General features: G+C 43.2%; 2 protein-coding genes and 1 long non-coding RNA gene across 3 annotated transcripts; 2 read left to right on the top strand and 1 right to left on the bottom strand.

Annotated features, from left to right (window-relative positions):
* The first annotated feature begins 125 nt into the window (after positions 1-125).
* susd2 (sushi domain containing 2) lies at positions 126-9006 on the top strand. The gene is made up of 16 exons (XM_052050626.1): positions 126-240; positions 316-514; positions 719-870; positions 1024-1191; positions 1855-2026; positions 2773-2974; positions 3766-3851; positions 4168-4436; positions 6115-6249; positions 6310-6459; positions 6805-7053; positions 7181-7364; positions 7682-7776; positions 8215-8400; positions 8599-8698; positions 8793-9006. Exons 1-16 carry the CDS (start codon positions 186-188, stop codon positions 8821-8823), a joined length of 2433 nt encoding a protein of 810 aa, XP_051906586.1. The 5' UTR covers positions 126-185; the 3' UTR covers positions 8824-9006.
* On the bottom strand, positions 8274-10535 carry LOC127591140 (uncharacterized). The gene is made up of 3 exons (XR_007959810.1): positions 10390-10535; positions 10071-10242; positions 8274-8341 (listed from the first exon to the last, which is right to left on the bottom strand). It is a non-coding gene; the product is annotated as an uncharacterized LOC127591140 (long non-coding RNA).
* Positions 10406-17818, top strand: taok3b (TAO kinase 3b). The gene is made up of 8 exons (XM_052050778.1): positions 10406-10812; positions 11629-11865; positions 12622-12750; positions 13248-13451; positions 13629-13868; positions 14032-14244; positions 15122-15304; positions 15727-17818. Exons 2-8 carry the CDS (start codon positions 11680-11682, stop codon positions 15889-15891), a joined length of 1320 nt encoding a protein of 439 aa, XP_051906738.1. The 5' UTR covers positions 10406-10812; positions 11629-11679; the 3' UTR covers positions 15892-17818.
* Positions 17819-18215: the final 397 nt, after the last annotated feature.

Genomic DNA, 18215 nt, shown 5'->3' with positions numbered 1-18215 from the left:
TTTTTTCCCGGACTGTGTAGAGTGAAAATAAAACAGGTCCAAAGTCCGACAACAACCCCACACTCCAATGAGCCTCCAATGAAATTATCACGACGAGGTTTGGTTGAGGATTGCATATCGCCCGGAGTGGGCAAGCAAAGGTTTAGTGTGAGCCACGACTTCGCAGCTCACACAAAGCGAAGAAGATGGAAACGGCTGTCACCTTAATTTTTCTCCTCTCAGGCATCATCGGGGCATTAAGTAAGTGCCTTGAAGATTTTTTTTTAAATATACATTTCTATCAACTATACACTAAAATTCATTTCCGTGGTTGAGGTGAGTCGTGCGAGGGCGAATGCGGGCAATCGTTGAGCTCCTGCTCGTGCCACCCGACGTGTGCGTCTTTAAAGAGCTGCTGTCCTGACTACAAGGAATTCTGCGTGGAATTTTCTCCACAATCGGGATCCATTTTGGGCGGGACCGATTTCCTCCTGCTCCATGTGACTTTTAACCAAAGTTCTCAAATTGTGTGCAGGTATGACTTTCCTTCTTCATATGGATGTCATTTTTTTTTCTTTTGTGTTTGGCGTCATACACGACAGGAACATAAATGGAGTTGTGGTGTCTCACCTACACACACACACACGTAGCTTCACATGTAGTCATTAATGTTCTGAACCACTGGCAACAAAAGTGAGCAGACCCCAAGGTGAAAATGTGGCATTTGCTATTCCTTCAGGTTCAATAATGACATCAGGACGGAGGGTTACGTGGACGACAGTGACCGAGGACACTGCATCTCGCCCCTGCTCTATCAAACCGGCTGGGTTTCTGTTGAAATCTCCTCCAACTACGGCATCACATTCAACAGAGTGGGCTCCTGGCTCGCAGGTACCCCACAACATTCCGGTGTCAAAAGTTGAGATGTGATGGAAAAATTTCACTTTTGATACTTCATCATTTTTTTTAAGCCATTTGAATATTTTAGTGAAAAACGAATGTTGCAACCTGTCCTCGCATCTCACCTTTCAATGTTTTGCGCAGTGCATACTGGCAAGTTGGACTCCAAATTCAAGGCGGTTTTGGTGAACTCCACCAAGTGGCAGTATTATGGCACACCTCAAGTGGGCGGCCCTCTGCAGATGACCTGGAACACGTCCCTGGTCCGAGCCCCGAGGATCAACATCGAGCTGTGGGGCTACAGGGAGACGGGTGAGGACGCAGCTGGTTTGACAACGTCTAATTGAAGTGCTGGGGCCGAACCCATTATTTGTACGTCTACTACTTGAGTACATTTTCAGGTACTGCACTTTACATGAGTAATTATTTTTTCGGACAACTCAGAGGCAGGCGTTCATTTAAAAGTAAGGGCTCTCCTTGCCCGCTTGTGAAGGCATCACACACCTTAATCTCCTTGTTTTTTTCCACTTCACTGCAAACTCAAGTTAGCATATTGCTAAAATCGATTTTTCTCAACTATATTTAAATTCCTTCTTATTCCTGGTTATTCATTATAATTTTGTTATCAAGAGCTAATTTAACTTTTTTTTCAGTTCACACTGTTAACAATGCTATGCGAAGATGTGAAAGCATCAGTCAAACCAATGCTAACTTGCTTTAAAAAAAGGTTTGTTATTGCCTATATATGCCACAAGATGGCGACAAGACAATACTGTACTTTTCTATTACCTCGTGCAAATAACGCAGGATTGCAAAAAAAAAAAGAATATGCAAATCCACAATTATATAGGGTTGCTATTAACTTATACTGAATTAAAGCGTTGAATCAGTAGTTTTCTGAAAGTTTTTTTCTACAAGAGTATTTGTAGAGGAGTGTCTAATAAAGAGATGCGTTTCTGAATGCCTCCCCTCTAGGAAGGCCTTATTCGGACCAGTGGCGTGCCCAGTGGCGGTATCTTTACTCTCTTGCTACGAATAGTGCGAACAACGGCAGCTTCACTTTTGTGCCTCAACCGTCTCCCGAGTTCTCAAGCTGGGAACTCGGAGCACTCCGGGTCAGCTCCAATGAACACCCGAACGGCCTGATGTACGTAGAATTTTCTTACGTAGAATTGTCTTATTATTTTCTTTCTGTGAACATGAAGCACATATGACAGGACAATCAGACTAGCACAAAACACTAAGGGACGAGGAGCAATTACTATAATGTTATAAAGACATTATAGATATATTATGCACCGTTACGGACACATTACATTAGAATTTATGAGCCATATGCCCTCACTGTTCAAATGTGACTGCAGAGTAATGGACTATATTATTTATATTAAGTGACCACATAACCTCAACCATTAGCATAACATCTTTAATTGCCCGCAAGTTTCTATGTGCAATAGAACTATTACCTTCTTTCTTCTCTCTATCTATTCATCCCGCTCGCTAGCTATCTAGCTTACTAGCTAGCTATGTTGCGAGCTATCTATTGTGGTAGTTAGCTTTCGATCTATCTAACTAGCGTACTAGCTAGCTATGTTGCTAGCCATCGATTGTGGTAGCTTTCTATCATCTATCAATCTATCCACAACATATTCAACAAAAAATGAAGAGCCCAGTTACCTGCATACGACTTCAGCGGATTACGATAACTCGAATGACTGATGATCTACCCTTGCATAATGGAAACGCATAATTTTAGAAATGTTTCCATTTTAAACGGACATTATGACAATAAGTTAAAAAAACAACAAAGGCAATTGTGCTACTGTTACTACAAATCGCCAAGATTTTGTTGTATTATCTCATCGAGTTCCAATGCGTACATTACCGGCGTAGGAATGTGGAAGCGGCGTGGACAGAGGATCACGCCCTGGCCTGGCACCTGGACCAGAAGTTCCGTGAGAACTCTCAGGCCTGGGCGCTGGACAAATGTTTAGCGTGGGACCGGCTGGAAAACGACCTGCCCAACTTTCTCAGCGAAATTATCGACTGTCCCTGCACCCTGGCGCAGGCCCGAGCTGACACAGGCAGATTCCACGTAAGCGGACGATATTCCAACATTTGAATAAAATTCAAAATAATTGTCCCACGATATCAGCGTACTCACATTTTTTTTTTTTATTATGGGTTTTTACAGTGATATAGGCCAATCCGAATTGAAAGTTGCGCCCCTTCAGTGTAGTACCACACTGTGCCAAAACATGCTGAGCAGTACTGAGCTCAACTGGAAGAGCTTCAACTTGATTAATAGTGTGAAGAAAAGGCAGAGACGATCCTCTACTGAGCTGCAGTAATAGTCGTTCCCTCCGAACGGAGAGTATTGTGTGTAAATGTTGCCGCTACGTGTGCTTTAAGTAGCAGTTGCTTTAAGGTGTAAAATGACCCTAATATCTGCGCTAATTTATCATAAAGCTAGCATTTTAGTTAGATGAAAGTTAATGGTTTGGTTGGGCATTTTAGCAAGCACATTGGTATCGTTTATTCATTTGGTAACAATAAGTTAAAAGGACATAGGCAGTTATGCTATTAGCATGACAATTTGGAGAACTGTGCGAGCTGGTCTTCTTTTTGTTACGGTAATTTCTTCACAGTCAGCAAGGGACAGTAGGCACTAACCAAGGCTTGAGATGGTTTCTTTTAATACCTTGAAATGTGTTTAAAACTAGTGGAAGTGGTCAAACAATGTCAAAATGGTTTTAAATGGTCTCTCTATTATTTTCACCGATCGCGCTCTTGACACCCACATCCCTTCTTAAAAAAAAACAGACTCAACATAGATTGTAATGCGTTGTTTTTTTGTAATTTTTTTATCTCATGTTTCATATTTAGACGGATTACGGCTGCGATATGGAGAAAGGCAGCGTGTGCACGTACCACCCAGGTAGCATTCACTGTGTGAGGGCCATACAAGCCAGGTAAGTAACGTAACTTAGCGTTGCTTAACCGATTGAAACCATTTGGTGAATTCCAGATTTAAACTCCCAAACGAATGGAGAAAATGATCAAAACCACCTCAAATTCAACATTTCAAATCTTCCAACTTTTTGATGTATTCCAAATTGAAATGACACAATGAATGGAGAGATGTCACAAAATCAGCTCCGTTTCAAGAATTTCTCACCCAATTGAAGCCATTTAAGTTTTTGAGAAATTCCAAATTTTTCATGAAAATTGTCAAATGAATGGATAGATTCCATCCAAGTCGTCTCAGATTCAACATTGTGTCCGCAGTCCCAGGTACGGGGCAGGTCAGCAGTGTTGCTACGACAGCAGCGGCGCTCAGGTCCTGACGGCCGACTCTATCGGAGGGAGCACCCCAGACCGTGCCCACGACTGGGGCTCACCCCCGTACCGCGACCCCCCCAGAGTCCCCGGCCTATCCCATTGGGTGTACGATGTACTCAGCTTCTACTACTGCTGCCTTTGGTCAGACAACTGCCACTACTACTTCAAACACAGACCCTCAAGCGACTGCAGGAGATATCAGCCTCCCGCTTCAGGTCAGTTCTCATTTAAAGTCGCTCTTTGGCATTTGAGTGATTAACATGCAGATTTTCGCCAATCTAGTCCTTCCACATTTCTTCACCGATTCAAACCAATTTCAAATTATTCAGCTCATTCAGGACATCTTGAGAATTATTTTACATATTGTCCAGATTCTCCTATTTTTATATTATTCCACGTTTTCCAAGACATCATTCCAAAATTATTGCGGGCATGGAGCATATTTGCGTACGCCTTGCACATGACTACATGGATTCAAGCTAATACACTTCAATTTGCCAATTCAGGGCATTTTCGCCGTTTCAGAATAAAGTCCCCAAATGTATTGAAATTTTACATATTTTTCCACCAAATCTAAACAGGGTTATTGATATTTTGGAATCTTTATCGGTTCGATATAGTTAGTTTTAATTTCAGTTTTTGTATTTTAAAATGAGTTTGCATTAATTAGTTTGCAGAGTAGCTTTGTTCATTTTTATCATAGTTGATTCAAAATTGCTTGGTTTAATCTAGTTTTCAATCATGTTCATTTTTTGTTTATTTTTAATAAAATGTGTATGATTTGTATGCAAAATAAAAAATACCCCAGAATGGTTAATACTATGGAATAACAATTACAAGAAGTTTGTTTAAAAACATTTTTCAAACAGTTATCCACCCACAAATAAAACACAGATAGTGTCTTACAGTCCACAGACTTTGAATTACAATTAGTTTCATCCATAATACCGCTGCTGTTAAAGGTAAGAAGCATCATATCAGCTTGGATGTCTTGTTTGTAAAGTTGCCTGCTTCCTATAGTGTATTTGTGGCTTGAATTCCTGTTGAAAAATCTTAAATGCATACTGCATATTGATAAAGATGTATGAACCAAAAAAGAAAAACACTTCTTACCTAGCGTCGCGTTTCGAGCTGAAAATGTCAAACAAATGGCACCACTCCAGCCATAACAAACACGCAAACTCGTCGCCTGCGTGACGTCATCCGACAACACTTTTTAATTGGCTAATGCTGGCTGACGTTTATATAAGCGACACATTAACAGGACTACAACCCCCAGACAATTATTCGACAGTCCTTTTCCCTGTTGACAGTGTGCTGTAATACCGAAATAAATGCATTTAAAGTGTATCCCAAATGATCATGTATTAAATTAATTGTCAGAGGAAAACGAATGACATTTTGTTCTAATCACGGTTAATTTTAATTAATTGTGCGAACGTAAAATGTAGTTTGAGTTAGTTTCCAAACGTTATTTTTGTAAAAACAAAAAACATTTTTACGCATTTTATATTTTTTTAAAAAATCACAAAATTAATGGAGGAATTGAACATTTCAAAAATATTAAATGCTAACCTATTTTAAAGATAAATACGACCTAGCCAAAATCATGTCGATCAAGATGTCGCCGCCGTTGGACAGTCTGCATTGATGCGGGTGGATGGCTGGCTGCCGGAGCTGAGGATGAGGAGGAAGGAGCATGTTGTGAAAGCAGCTGCTGTGAAAGCGGTATAAAAATAAAGATGTATTGCATCGTATTGTATGTACTAAATAAACTTTCAGCCACTGTAACAAGGGGCACAGTGTCAACACTTAATTGATTCTGTCACGCATCACAAAAAAGCGCTCCCATACCATATATTGCGACTCACTCATCTCTGTTTCTGTCCTCAGCTGTCGTGTTTGGCGATCCACATTTCATAACGTTTGATGGCATCCGCTACTCTTTCAATGGCAAAGGCGAATACAATTTGTTGATCGCTCCCGGGAAGGATCTGACAATCCAAGGCAGAACCGAGCAGGTCAACGGTGAGCTAGATACGTAGATGATTGTGTTGTAGTTTGATAACATTGTTTTTCGCCTCACAGGAAGTGCAACGAAGCTGTCTTCGGTGGTCATGAAAGAGGCCTACTCAGACATCATTGAGGTGCGTCTGTTCGCCGGTGCTGACAACCTGCAAGTGCTCCAAAATGAAAAGCAACTTCTGTTCAATGAGCAAACCTGGATGGACCTGAGCGGTGAGGAGAAACTGACCAAAGATACAGTAGGTTTGCTAAAAAAAAAAGAGAAAAAAAAATCATGTTTGTTACTAAAATTCTGCACAAAGCATGCCAAAATGATGCCATGAAAACAGTGGACACCGCATACTTGTGTTTCAGTATGTGTGGATTTACATTTTCCCAATTTTAAGATCCATCCATCCATTTTCTAATCCGTTGACCGTCACGAGGGTCGCAGACGTTCTAGAGTCTTTTATATATAAATATATCCACATATATTAAAAAACTATAATGTGGAAAAAAACATCTTTTTAGAGAGTTAATTTGCAAATGCTAAATTGTGTCTTGAATGTGTCATGTTAGGTGTGTTTGTGTTTTCACCTTCCGGCACAAACGTGACGGTGATGTTCCCCAGCGGCGCAGGCGTGGAGGTGCGTCTCCGCAGCAATGCCATTACAGCAACGGTGCTCCTCCCGGAAGAATTCTACAACTCCACACAGGGCTTGTTGGGCAACATGAATGGCGTGCCTGGCGATGACCTGCTTGCCCCCCACGGCACAGTGGCGGTCAATGGCAGTAACGCCGAGGAGGTTTTCAGCTTTGGGGCCAGCTGTGAGCATTTTATAAATGCAATAATTAAATTATAAATATTAAAAAAACATTGTGATATTTTTTTACTTAAATAAGCCATTGTCCACATTACTTTCATATAATTTTGGAAATATTTTCTTTTTTCTAGGGGCTGTTTCCAACACATCCGCTTTGTTCACGTACGATTCAAAATACCTTTTGGACACGTTTTACAATTCTTCAAGACACGACCCCGATTTTATTCCAGAGTTTTCAATCCCGGAGATCCCTGATGACCCGTTCTATAATATCACTTCAGACATTTGCTCTGGAGATGACTCTCATTTCTGCAGGTAGGAAATGCAAAACACGACATAACGAGACAATGGAGTTGAAGAAGGTCAGTAAAAATAAACAACAAAATACAGGTCGGCATGGTCTCACGATCATACAACAAGTGCACTGTGTGATCTCATTGGTGTTGGTTGACTGTGCCTGGATTTCGTTTTTGTTTTCAAACAAACAGGAGTTAGCATCAGTGTATTGGTAATCATAAACCTTCAAACAACTGCTACTTTAACACACACAGAGCAGCAATACATACAAATAGGCTATATATTACACTGAAGTTTTTGTTGCTGTTTTTAACTGAACATGTTGATTTTTGCAGGTATGATATTTTGGTAGGTCGTAGTCCAGAGCTGGGAAAGGCCACCAAAGTCTCGTTCCGCAGTCACATGTCTCTAGTGGAGGACTTGAAGCCTGGTGAGTTTTTGGCCTGGATAATGTGGTTATTAGCATTGGAAAAAATATAACATTTATACTGTAGATATGTTTTGGAAAGTAGTTTGAGTTATTGATATCAATTTCAGCTTCATTTTTAATTTTTAGCATGTGAAGTTAATTGCTAAGATAACTTCCTGACCTGGAAGTTATAGCATCATCAATTTGACCTATTGGTGACTTGATAGGAGCGGCACGGTATAAGTATTTCAAAATCTTTAGCATTGCAAGCTAGCATGAGCAAGAAAGCATTTTAGCATGTGAAGATAATTGCTAAGCTATTCCGGGCTAATATGCCATCAGAAGCATTGTATGCTAGCATTAGCATGTCACAATCGTTACAATTGTTACAATTGTCACAATTGTTAGTTAATTTAGTTTTATTTCTACGTGTAATATGGACTCCCTGTTCGTGTGTAGTGATTTCCTGCGGTTGGCTGGCACCGCCAATCGACGGCAAGAAGGAGGGCACCACCTACCTACAGGGGGCCACGGTACGCCTGCTTTGTGACGAGGGCTTCGTGCTGCAAGGATCGGCCGAGCGCACCTGCCAAGCAGATGGCACCTGGTCAGGAGGCGACACATTGTGTGTCGTTCACAGTTCCGGTACGTCGACTTGGAGTATGAATTTTAGACCATAGCTAATACTACTACTACTACTACTATCAGCACTAGTACCACTACTACTTTTTGCACCATTATTATGTATTATGTATTACTAGTTCCTACTCCTCTCATGACGATCATGACTGAACAGCTTTTCACATTTTGCTTCTTTGTTTTGTTTGGTTTTATTTTTGTCAGATAACAACACGGCCATTATCGCTGGTTCCGTGGTCGGCGCTCTACTGGGGATTGCGCTAATAACAATAGGCCTCGTGTTCTGGGCCAAAAAACGTGACAGGTCAGGTAGTATCATTCAGATGTCATGATATCGTCTTGTTTCCAATCGGATGAAATGATGCAATGATCGATGTGCCGTTTTCATGTGTTTGCAGGTTGAGGAGATCTTCAGCAAGATTAGTGTAAATCTTTAACAGAGTCCAGTTCACAGTGGAGTTGACCCATCTGTATGGAAACTCAGGCAGTAATACACTCTTTGTCTTCACTAGTATGACAATTCAGTGTTACTAGATACATTCTAGTACAACGAATGTATAAGATTAATAAAATTTTTCACAACCAGTGCTGCATTTAGTCAGCTGAATATTGTATAAAATAAGATTAGAAAACCTTTATTAGTCTCACAATGGAGAAATTCCCAATTCACAGCATGAATACTCAAACAGCTTTCTAAATACCGAACAGTGTTGATTGACCGGACTGGTGACGAAGTGCTGCTTCCACGAGTGAAAATAGACTGTTCCATTGTATTTTGTCGATGTTGCACAATTACTTCCAACTGTGAGAATAAAGCTAACTCCGCCTTGAAGTAGATCCTCAGCAAAAGGTCATTGGTGACTCTTTCTTTTCTTCAGTGCAGTTTTAATTTTGGGCATTGAGCTTTGAACACTATTGCCTGGTGAGTATCGGAATACATTTTTGGGGGGCGGGTGAGGGGGGGGGGAGTATTGTACAAGCACTAACTGTGCAGGTCAAATTTTTATGAGAGTCTATCGCCATGTTTGTGTGCCCTGACCTGGAAGTTATAGCATCATCAATTTGACCTATTGGTGACTTGATAGGAGCGGCACGGTATCCGACTGCTTAGCACATCTGCCTTAGCACAGAGATCAAGGGTTCGAACACGGACCCCGGCCTTCCTGTATTGAGTTTGCATGTTCATGGGATTTCTCCGGGTACTGCGGTTTCCTCCGCTAGTTCCAAAACGTGAATGTTACATTAATTGAACTCTTGAAGTTGTCCTCAGGTGATTTATGATTGTGTAGTTGTTCGTCGATGTGTGCCCTCCTGTTGGTGTTATCAGATTAATCTAAAAATATAAGTTTTTATTATATTATTATTTTTATGACAGTATTTCATTTTTTCCACTGTAGTCCTCCCATCGAGTTGGCTATTTATCTATACCGACGACCCATCTTCACATCTGCTTGTCTATAGTGACGTGCGTAATATAGTAAATTGAGCGTGCGTAGTATTGCAGTGTCTCTTTAAGGGAAGGGGGAGTGTATGGAGAAGCGGTACCAAAAAAAGAAGAGAGAGAGAGAGAGAGAGAGAGAGAGAGAGAGAGAGAGAGAGAGAGAGAGAGAGAGAGAGAGAGAGAGAGAGAGAGAGAGAAGAAGAAGAGATGAATAGAAGACACGAGAGGCACCTACCATGACCAAGTGCGCTGTAAATGTAGGACACACATCCGAGCCTCCGAGCGGCGTCACATCGGGACGCTTGGGCACCATGTCCGGACTTGCCTTTCGCCACCGGGCTGCCGCCATCCTCCAGCCGAGCATGGCTGCCGTCACCCGGGGAAAGCCTGTCTCCTCTCCGGTGCCACTAAATTACATCACATCTTTCCGCGATTATCAATGGTAGGCATTGCGTAATTGCCACCCCCTCCCCCTTCTCCTTATTATTTTTATTTGTCAACCCCCCCCCCCCCCCCCAACCGACCCCCCCGCGCTCCTCACCCCACCTACTCACCGCTTGAGGAGAATCACCCCATACGGAGGTGCTCGGTTTTGCATTGATTGGCTGGAGGATGCCCTTTTCCCGGCCAAAAGGGACTCGCAGCCCGCATTGAGCGGAGCTGCAGGATGCGCGTGAGGCCGGCGGCGGACGTGTGCTGCATTCGCGGACGTCGGACACAACAAGAGCGGGCCTGCTACGCGGATCGGCAAGTAGCCGGTGGGCGCCTCCAGCACCAGCAGAAGCGCGGCTCTTCCTCTGCTCCTCGTCCCTCCTCCGCGCTGAAGAAGCATGCTGCCGGCGTGAAGAAGGGATGAGGCCGCCTACAGGGACTCCAGCGGGCCACAGCTGCGGCCTCCTTCTTACCAAAACCGGCGGCGGCGACGCCGCTACGGGACCCGCGAACGCAACACCGTCACCGTCACATCAGCATCTTTGGTACTTGTCACTGTCGTCCGTCGATTGCATGAAGTGTAAGAACAAGAAGGGAAAAAAGGGTAATGCGCGTGTGTGAAATGGGGGGGGGGGCGGCGGGGGGGATTGGAGGGGGCGCACACTCGCGCTATGCTATGACTACATCCATCCGTAGTCATGGCAACCACATCCTGTTAATGGATGTCATTTTCCTCCACCTGCTCTTTCCTCTTCATCACCTTAAAAAAATCTACTCACGCCGTTCATATGCTTTTGTGATTTAAAAAATGACACAGAAAAAAAAGTCTAACACAACTGAATAAAAAGATCATAAGGGGAAGTCGTAACTATCTATCTATCTATCTATCTATCTATCTATCTATCTATCTATCTATCTATCTATCTATCTATCTATCTATCTATCTATCTGATGTGTTTGCAAAAGTGTGCACACCCTCAAACTAACTTGGACTTAATTGGAAATCAGCACACATCATTCCTCAGTTCAAGTGATTAAAGTTCATGTTTTAGTATGCTTTTCCCAGCATTTTTTTGCTGAAGGTTTTTAAGCTAACACAGAAATGGAACTGAAAAAAAATGTGAGGAAAAGCTTGCTAGAACTTCTGAACTTAATCACTGCAAACAGTGCGTTGACTGTCTCAGAATGAGTCGAAATGTGATTGCTCGATTCTGATCAACACACATCGTCGTTCATAAGCGGGTGTGCGCACATGTGCAACCACCTGATCTCAGTCGGTTGTTTGTTCTCTACCTCCTTTTTGTTTTTCATTTTAGTTGCCCAGGTTGTACACTTTACCAATGTCGCTGCGTGTTTTGCAGGTCATCAGGGAGATCCAGGAGCATGAGCAGAACTTTGAGCTGCGGGAGCAGATGTCTGGCTACAAGCGCATGCGGCGGCAGCACCAGAAGCAGCTGATCGCCCTGGAGAACAGGCTCAAGGCCGAGATGGACGAGCACAGGCTGAGGCTGCACAAGGAGCTGGAGACGCAGGCCAACAACACTTATGCCGAGCTGGAGCGGCTGGCCAAGCGCCACGCCGCTCAGACTGACAAAGAGGTACGCGGAGTTGCTGGGGGAACGGTTTACGAAAGGCATGCTAGTGCGCATGTGCGTCTTTTGGCTGTTGGCAATTTGCATTGATTGATAGTGGCATTAGATTTGTTGCTAGTAAAGAGACAAGCGCACATGATGGGGACATGTTGGGGACCTTCTCTGCCTTATCTTCTTGCCAAACTGAGAGTTGCCCGCATCCTGTATGAACCCCTGAAAATATTGGCTTGAAATTGTTATTGTGGCTGGGAAAAACACCGTGATCTGATGATTATAAAAATGTGGATGTTGATGATTGCGATGATCATGCTGATGACAATAATTATGATGATTGTGATGATGATCATGATAATGACAGGAAAAAAAAACAATGATGAATATGCTCAACGGAATGACGATGATTATTGTGATAATGATGATTGTGAGGATCGTGATTGAAATCATGACGACAAGGACGATAGTTATGATGACAATGACAATGAAGATGATGCTTATGACGATTACAAGGACGGTGTTGAAGACAATTGTGATGACGATCATGACAACAATCCTGATGATGTTGATTGTGATCACGCAGATGACGACAATAATCACGATGACGGCGACCCCGATGATTGTTTTGATGACAATAATGACGATGGTCGTTATGAAGCGGGTAATGACGGGGGCGATGACAATGGCAAATGACGCCGATGATATTGATTGTAATGATGATGACGACACGGATACCGACAATTATGATGATCATGCCGATCCTCACAGATGAAGTCGGTGGCCACGGAGGAGCGGCGCATCCAGCAGCAGATCACGGCTCAGCAGAAGAAGGAGCTGACGTCCTTCTTGGAGAGCCAGAAGAGAGAGTACCGACTTTGCAAGGACAAAATCAAAGAAGTAAAAAGACACCAAACACACAAAACCAAATCCGACACACCCAGAGTACGTTTTCTTATGTTACTGCCTTTTTCCCCAAAAATGTTTTCCTCAAAATATACAACAGTCAGAAATTACATGGATCTTCATTTTTTTTCATTTGGTTACTATGCTTTTATATTTGCATTTCTTTTTTGCTATTTTATTTACAGCGACTTACTTTTATCATTGTGTACCATTCAGCAAAGTGGCAAAAAATTTTTTTTTCCTCAGCGGAGAAATTAGGATCAAAATCAACCGATATTGTCTCAAAAATGTTTAGATTCCGTAAAACAAATCAAGTTTTAAAAACAATTAGCTGAGAATTAAAACTCATTTTCCTAATCAGCGATGCAAAATTGGCCTAAATCAATTGGAGAAAAAAAAGTGTGATCATCGCTACTCTCTCTTACCACTAGAGGGCGCCTACAAATCACCAATGGATTTTCTTTTTGTATTTTGGTGCGCGTGTTTTCCAGGAGATGAGCGAGGACCCCTGCACCCCGAAGGAGGAAAAACAAGAGCGTCTGTCGCGGCACAAGGAGACCATTCAGCGTTCTCAGGCGGACGAGGAAGCCAACCTGCTGGCGCAGCAGCGGCTCGTCTACGAGCGAAGCTGCCGGGCTCTCAAACGCCGAAGTTTGCTCAGGAAGCACGACTTCGAACAGGAGCAACTCAGAGAGGTGTGTGTGCGCATCTTCCTATTGGCAAACACATTGGGGGCGGCGTAGATTTTTTTTGGGGGGGTTTGTTTTTAATTTACAACATGCCCTTGCGATTGTCCAGCGACCTCACCTGGGTGTATGCCGCTTCTCTCGCCTTGCCGCCGATGTGACGTCTCTCTGGCCAACTGTCCCTAGGAGCTGAACAAGAAGAGGAGCCAGAAAGAGATGGAGCACGCCCTGATGATCCGCCAGGACGAGGCCACGCAGGACCTGGAGCAGAGGCAGCTTCACGTGCTCCACAAGCTGCGTGTGGAACTCATGCGGATGCAGCACCAGACCGAGCTGGAAAACCAGGAGGAGTACAACAATCGCAGGCAGCGTGAGCTCTTGCGCAAACATACCCTGGAGCACAGGCAGCAGCCAAGAGACCTCAAGGTGAGCCTGGTACACCTTCACAGATTGGACCCCCCCCCCCCGCACACAAACCCAACCCATAAAAGACTGTTTGCAATTTGAAAACTGACTCCATTCATTTCAAGTGAAATGTGGAATCATGACCGACATGAAAAATGTGGCTAATGACTTGGTTCGTCGTTAGACGCTGGAGCTGCAGATCAAGAAGCAGTTCCAGGACACGTGCAAGGTTCAGAACAAGCAGTACAAAGCCCTGCGCAACCATCAGCTGGAGGTTTCGCCCAAAGGGGAGCACAAGAGTCTCCTGAAGGGGCTGAAGGAGGAGCAAACCCGCAAGCTGGCCGTGCTGGCCGAGCAGTACGAGCACTCCATCAACCAGATGATGGCCTCGCAAGCGGTACGCCCAACAAACTCCACTTGCAGTGGTCATTTTTTTTCTCTGAATTGTGAGTAGGGCGTGGTTAGCACGTCGGCTTCACAGTGCAGAGGTACCGGGTTTGATTCCAGCTCCGGCCTCCCTGTGTGGAGTTTGCATGTTCTCCCCGGGCCTGCGTGGGTTTTCTCCGGGTGCTCCGGTTTCCTCCCACATTCCAAAAACATGCGTGGCAGGCTGATTGAACACTCTAAATTGTCCCTAGGTGAGAGTGTGAGCGTGAATGGTTGTTCGTTTGTGTGTGCCCTGTGATTGGCTGGAAACCGATTCAGGGTGTCCCCCGCCTCCTGCCCGAAGACTGCTGGGATAGGCTCCAGCACCCCCCGCGACCCTAGTGAGGATCAAGCGGCTCGGAAGATGAATGAATGAATGTGAGTAGGGCTGCACGATTATGACCAAAATCATAATCATCATCAGGGAAATTTTGCTTAGCTTGATGCTAAACCACTATGAAAAACACAACTGATAGGCTAATTAAACAAGCATCAATCTTGCCGTTTTATAAACTTTTAAACAGCAAATATGAAAAGGCAAAGAGAGGCGTAGACAAATATCACAATACTCACGCAGTATGTATTCTTTATCTTCTGCAAAGAACGACAAATATTACAGCAGCTTCCTTTACAGCTGTACTGCCCCCAGGTGGCCAAGGCACACACATCAGAAGGCGCAGCACAATTTTCCTTGAATTGAAGCTAAAATGCGGCAGAAAAAAATGGTTGAATATCTATCTAATTAAATCTCATATTCGATCGAACGGTGTCATCGGAGAAACTTCCTGTCACCACGATTTACTGGGAGGAGGCCGAAGACTTTGCATGCGCTGCTGTGTCCACACCAGATGCGGTTGGAGGCGGAGCAAGAGGCAGAGTGCGAGGCCCTGAAGCAGCAGCTGAAGCAGGAAATGGAGCTGCTGGACGCCTACCAGAGGAAGACCAAATCCCAGATGGAGACCCAACACGAGCGAGAGCTGCAGAAGCTCGAGCAGAAGATCTCCATACGCAGGGCCCACCTGGAACAGAAGGTAGGTACTCGTCACCTGTTGCTAGGCAGGTTATATAAAGGGGGTGGGGGGCATGATTTGACATGCTCCAAACAAAAGCACGAGGTCAAGACAGTTTTAATGAGTTATGCGTTTAGAAGATAAAAGATTTGCAACAAACCAGAGGACCTGCGTAGCAGGTAAAGGACAGGGAGGGGCGGCAGGTACAGAAAGTCAGACAGGAAATAAATAGTCCTCATGATTCATTGTTTAATTTAACAAAGTTTTAAACAATTTAATTTAAGATTTTTATTTTCTTCCATTGTTAAATTAAACATGCTTTCAAAAAAGTTTAAGTTTCAAGTCAGGTTTGCGCTGTCACTTGTTCCTAGGCAGATGCTATAGGGCACAAGTAATTGTGCCCGAAAAACAGAACGTGTGTGTGTGTGTGTATGTGCACGCAGATGGAGGAGGAGCTTTCGGCTCTGCAGAAGGATCGCAGCGAAAGGATCAAAACTCTGCTGGAGCGTCAGGAGCGAGAGATTTTGTGTTTCGACAGCGAAACTCGCATTCTGGGCTTTGGCAGTCTGGGATCTCTGGACTTGTTCCTCAAGGACGACAACAGATGAAAGTGGACCGGCGGCCACATTTTCTTTCCTTATCTTCGTTGGACATTTCCGGCAACGGCGGACAACTCATTTCAAAGCGACAAAATGCCAGAATCTGTGCGGATCCTGTCAGTCGCCGTGTTGGGATTATTCCTCCTCCTCGTCTCGATTTTTGGTATGAAGTGAATAATTCAGGAAATTTTTTGCTAAAATGGGCACTTTGCCATGTTTCAGTAGAACTCCATTGTAAGTGTGTGTGTGTGTGTGTGTGTGTGTGTGTGTAGAGCAGGGGTGGGCAAAGTATGGCCCGGGGGTCATCTGAGCTCAATCTGTTCTTTTATCCGACCCGTAGAACAAGAGTGCTGGAATATTTGGTCCATTAATTTATCCAATTTGGGTAATTAGCATACATTGATTCATTACCATACATTTTGTATTAATTTTTCTTCCTCATTTAATCATTATTTTCTTTTTTTGCCAAAAAGTGATTATTTTACACCGATAGTAAAATCAACAAATTATATATTTGTATATTTACATTTTTTGGGGCAGATTTTTTACTTTTCAGGAACGCGAATAACGGGGGTGGGGCCCCATTTTAAAGCCATAAATTATGACAGCAGTAATATAATTTTGGAGAAAAAAAATAACCAATTATTTAGTTAAATAAATACTGTACATAATTATCACATAAATGTCAAGAAATCAATAAATCCATTCAGCAAGAATTGATCTAATTAAGCGGGTTCGCATAAAATATTTCCAAGTACATGTCAAAATGTCTAAATATTGAAAACATTTCTGAGTGGTTGAAGCCAAATTATGGATTTTAATTCTTGACACTCTATGGAATTAAGTCAATATAACGGAGTGATGTTTTTCTCACTACACGTTACAATTATTTGTTTGGGCGCAAGGCGAAAGTTAGCAATGAGGTCAATTTGACATCCACATTTGATTTTTGATCTCATCTCTGATTGAGTCGATGATGTTCCAAAATCCTAACGCGGCCCTCGAGCACAAAATGTTTGCCCACCCCTGATGTCCAGGACATTGTGGAATGTGAGCTTGGGACCCCCTCTCTCCTTAGTCTTCTTCTTCTGGCTCTTCTTTTTCAGCCCCTGGTTCTTTTTCTTCTTCTCATCCTTTTCATTTGTCTTGTCCTTCCTTCTTCACTTTCTGGTTCTTTTTGTCGTTCCTCAATATCATGAATGCAGAGTACGGTTTCATGAACTCGGCGAATACCCTCTCAAAAATCCCCCCCAGCCCCTAGCTCTGATGTTTTCCCGTAAGATGATAAAAACGGGGGAACAAAATCCAAATGTGAAGGTTCTCTTCTGCCGTCAGTTCAGCCATTTTAATATCAGCACAAAATACATCTCGGGATACAGTATTTCCTTGCCAAGTCTTCACAAGTCACCAACCGAAGCATCCTTGGTTGAAAGGGGAAGTCGACCCCAAAATGTTCTTTCCAAGAATATGTTCTATGCAGCCCCACAAGACTAAACACGGCATTCTGAGTAAAAATCCACCCGTTTGTGTCCATCTCAGCGGGCGGCCATTTTGTCAGTTGACTGAAAATTGACATCACAGTTGTTTGGGTTTCATGTACTGACCAATCATGGCTCACGTTCAGAAAACAGATGAGCCGTCATTGGTCGTTACTTGGGCCCTAAGCAATTGTGATGTCATTTTTCATTGACAACAATTTTTAAAATTGTCACCCCCTCAGAGATGGCTAAAAGCGGGTGGATTTTGCTGCGCAAACTCATATTCTACAAATGCAATATTAATCAGAATGCCACGATTAGACGACTAAAAGTACATAGACCATATTCTTGTGAAGAAAATGTTTTGGTTGATTTGCAAGCAGACGAGAACAAAATCCGGGTCTTTATGTTTATGTGACTTTTCAGTTGGAACAGGACTCAAGACGTTTTTTTCCAAATTAAGAAACTGCTCGTCTTTCTTGTTCTTCACATGTTTCTTCAACTTCTGGTCCTTCTTGTCTTCTTCAGTTCCTTCTTCCTCATCTTCATTCTTCTGGTTCCAGTTCTTGTCTTTCTTCAATTGGTTCTTCTAGTCTTCTTCTGGTCGTTCTTCATCTTGGATGTCTTTGTGTCTTTCTTCTTCCAATTCTTCTGGTATATCTTCCTCTGGTTCTTTCTTTTGTACACCGTCTTGTTCTTCTTCTTCTGGCCCTTCTTTGTCTCAAGCTACTTTCTTGTTGATTTATGTATTGATTTATTTTTGCCTAGTTGTTGTTTTTCTGGAATGTGAACGTAAGCGTCGCGGCGGCAGGCTTTTCTCATTGCATGCACTTTATTAGGGACACATGACGCATG

This window comes from Hippocampus zosterae, chromosome 18 (assembly GCF_025434085.1).
Source record: "Hippocampus zosterae strain Florida chromosome 18, ASM2543408v3, whole genome shotgun sequence".
In the NCBI taxonomy this organism is placed as follows: domain Eukaryota; kingdom Metazoa; phylum Chordata; class Actinopteri; order Syngnathiformes; family Syngnathidae; genus Hippocampus; species Hippocampus zosterae.
This window is presented reverse-complemented; position numbering and strand designations above follow the sequence as displayed.

What these genes read in the sequence shown, in the direction of transcription:
- susd2 (XM_052050626.1), top strand. Translation starts at nt 186, where the DNA reads ATGGAAACGGCTGTCACCTTAATTTTTCTCCTCTCAGGCATCATCGGG. An exon ending in CTGACACAGGCAGATTCCAC is followed by an intron (nt 2,975 to 3,765) that starts GTAAGCGGACGA and finishes TTTCATATTTAG; the next exon opens with ACGGATTACGGCTGCGATAT. An exon ending in GATGACTCTCATTTCTGCAG is followed by an intron (nt 7,365 to 7,681) that starts GTAGGAAATGCA and finishes TGATTTTTGCAG; the next exon opens with GTATGATATTTTGGTAGGTC.
- taok3b (XM_052050778.1), top strand. Translation starts at nt 11,680, where the DNA reads ATGTCTGGCTACAAGCGCATGCGGCGGCAGCACCAGAAGCAGCTGATC. An exon ending in AGCAGCCAAGAGACCTCAAG is followed by an intron (nt 13,869 to 14,031) that starts GTGAGCCTGGTA and finishes GTTCGTCGTTAG; the next exon opens with ACGCTGGAGCTGCAGATCAA. An exon ending in GGGCCCACCTGGAACAGAAG is followed by an intron (nt 15,305 to 15,726) that starts GTAGGTACTCGT and finishes ATGTGCACGCAG; the next exon opens with ATGGAGGAGGAGCTTTCGGC.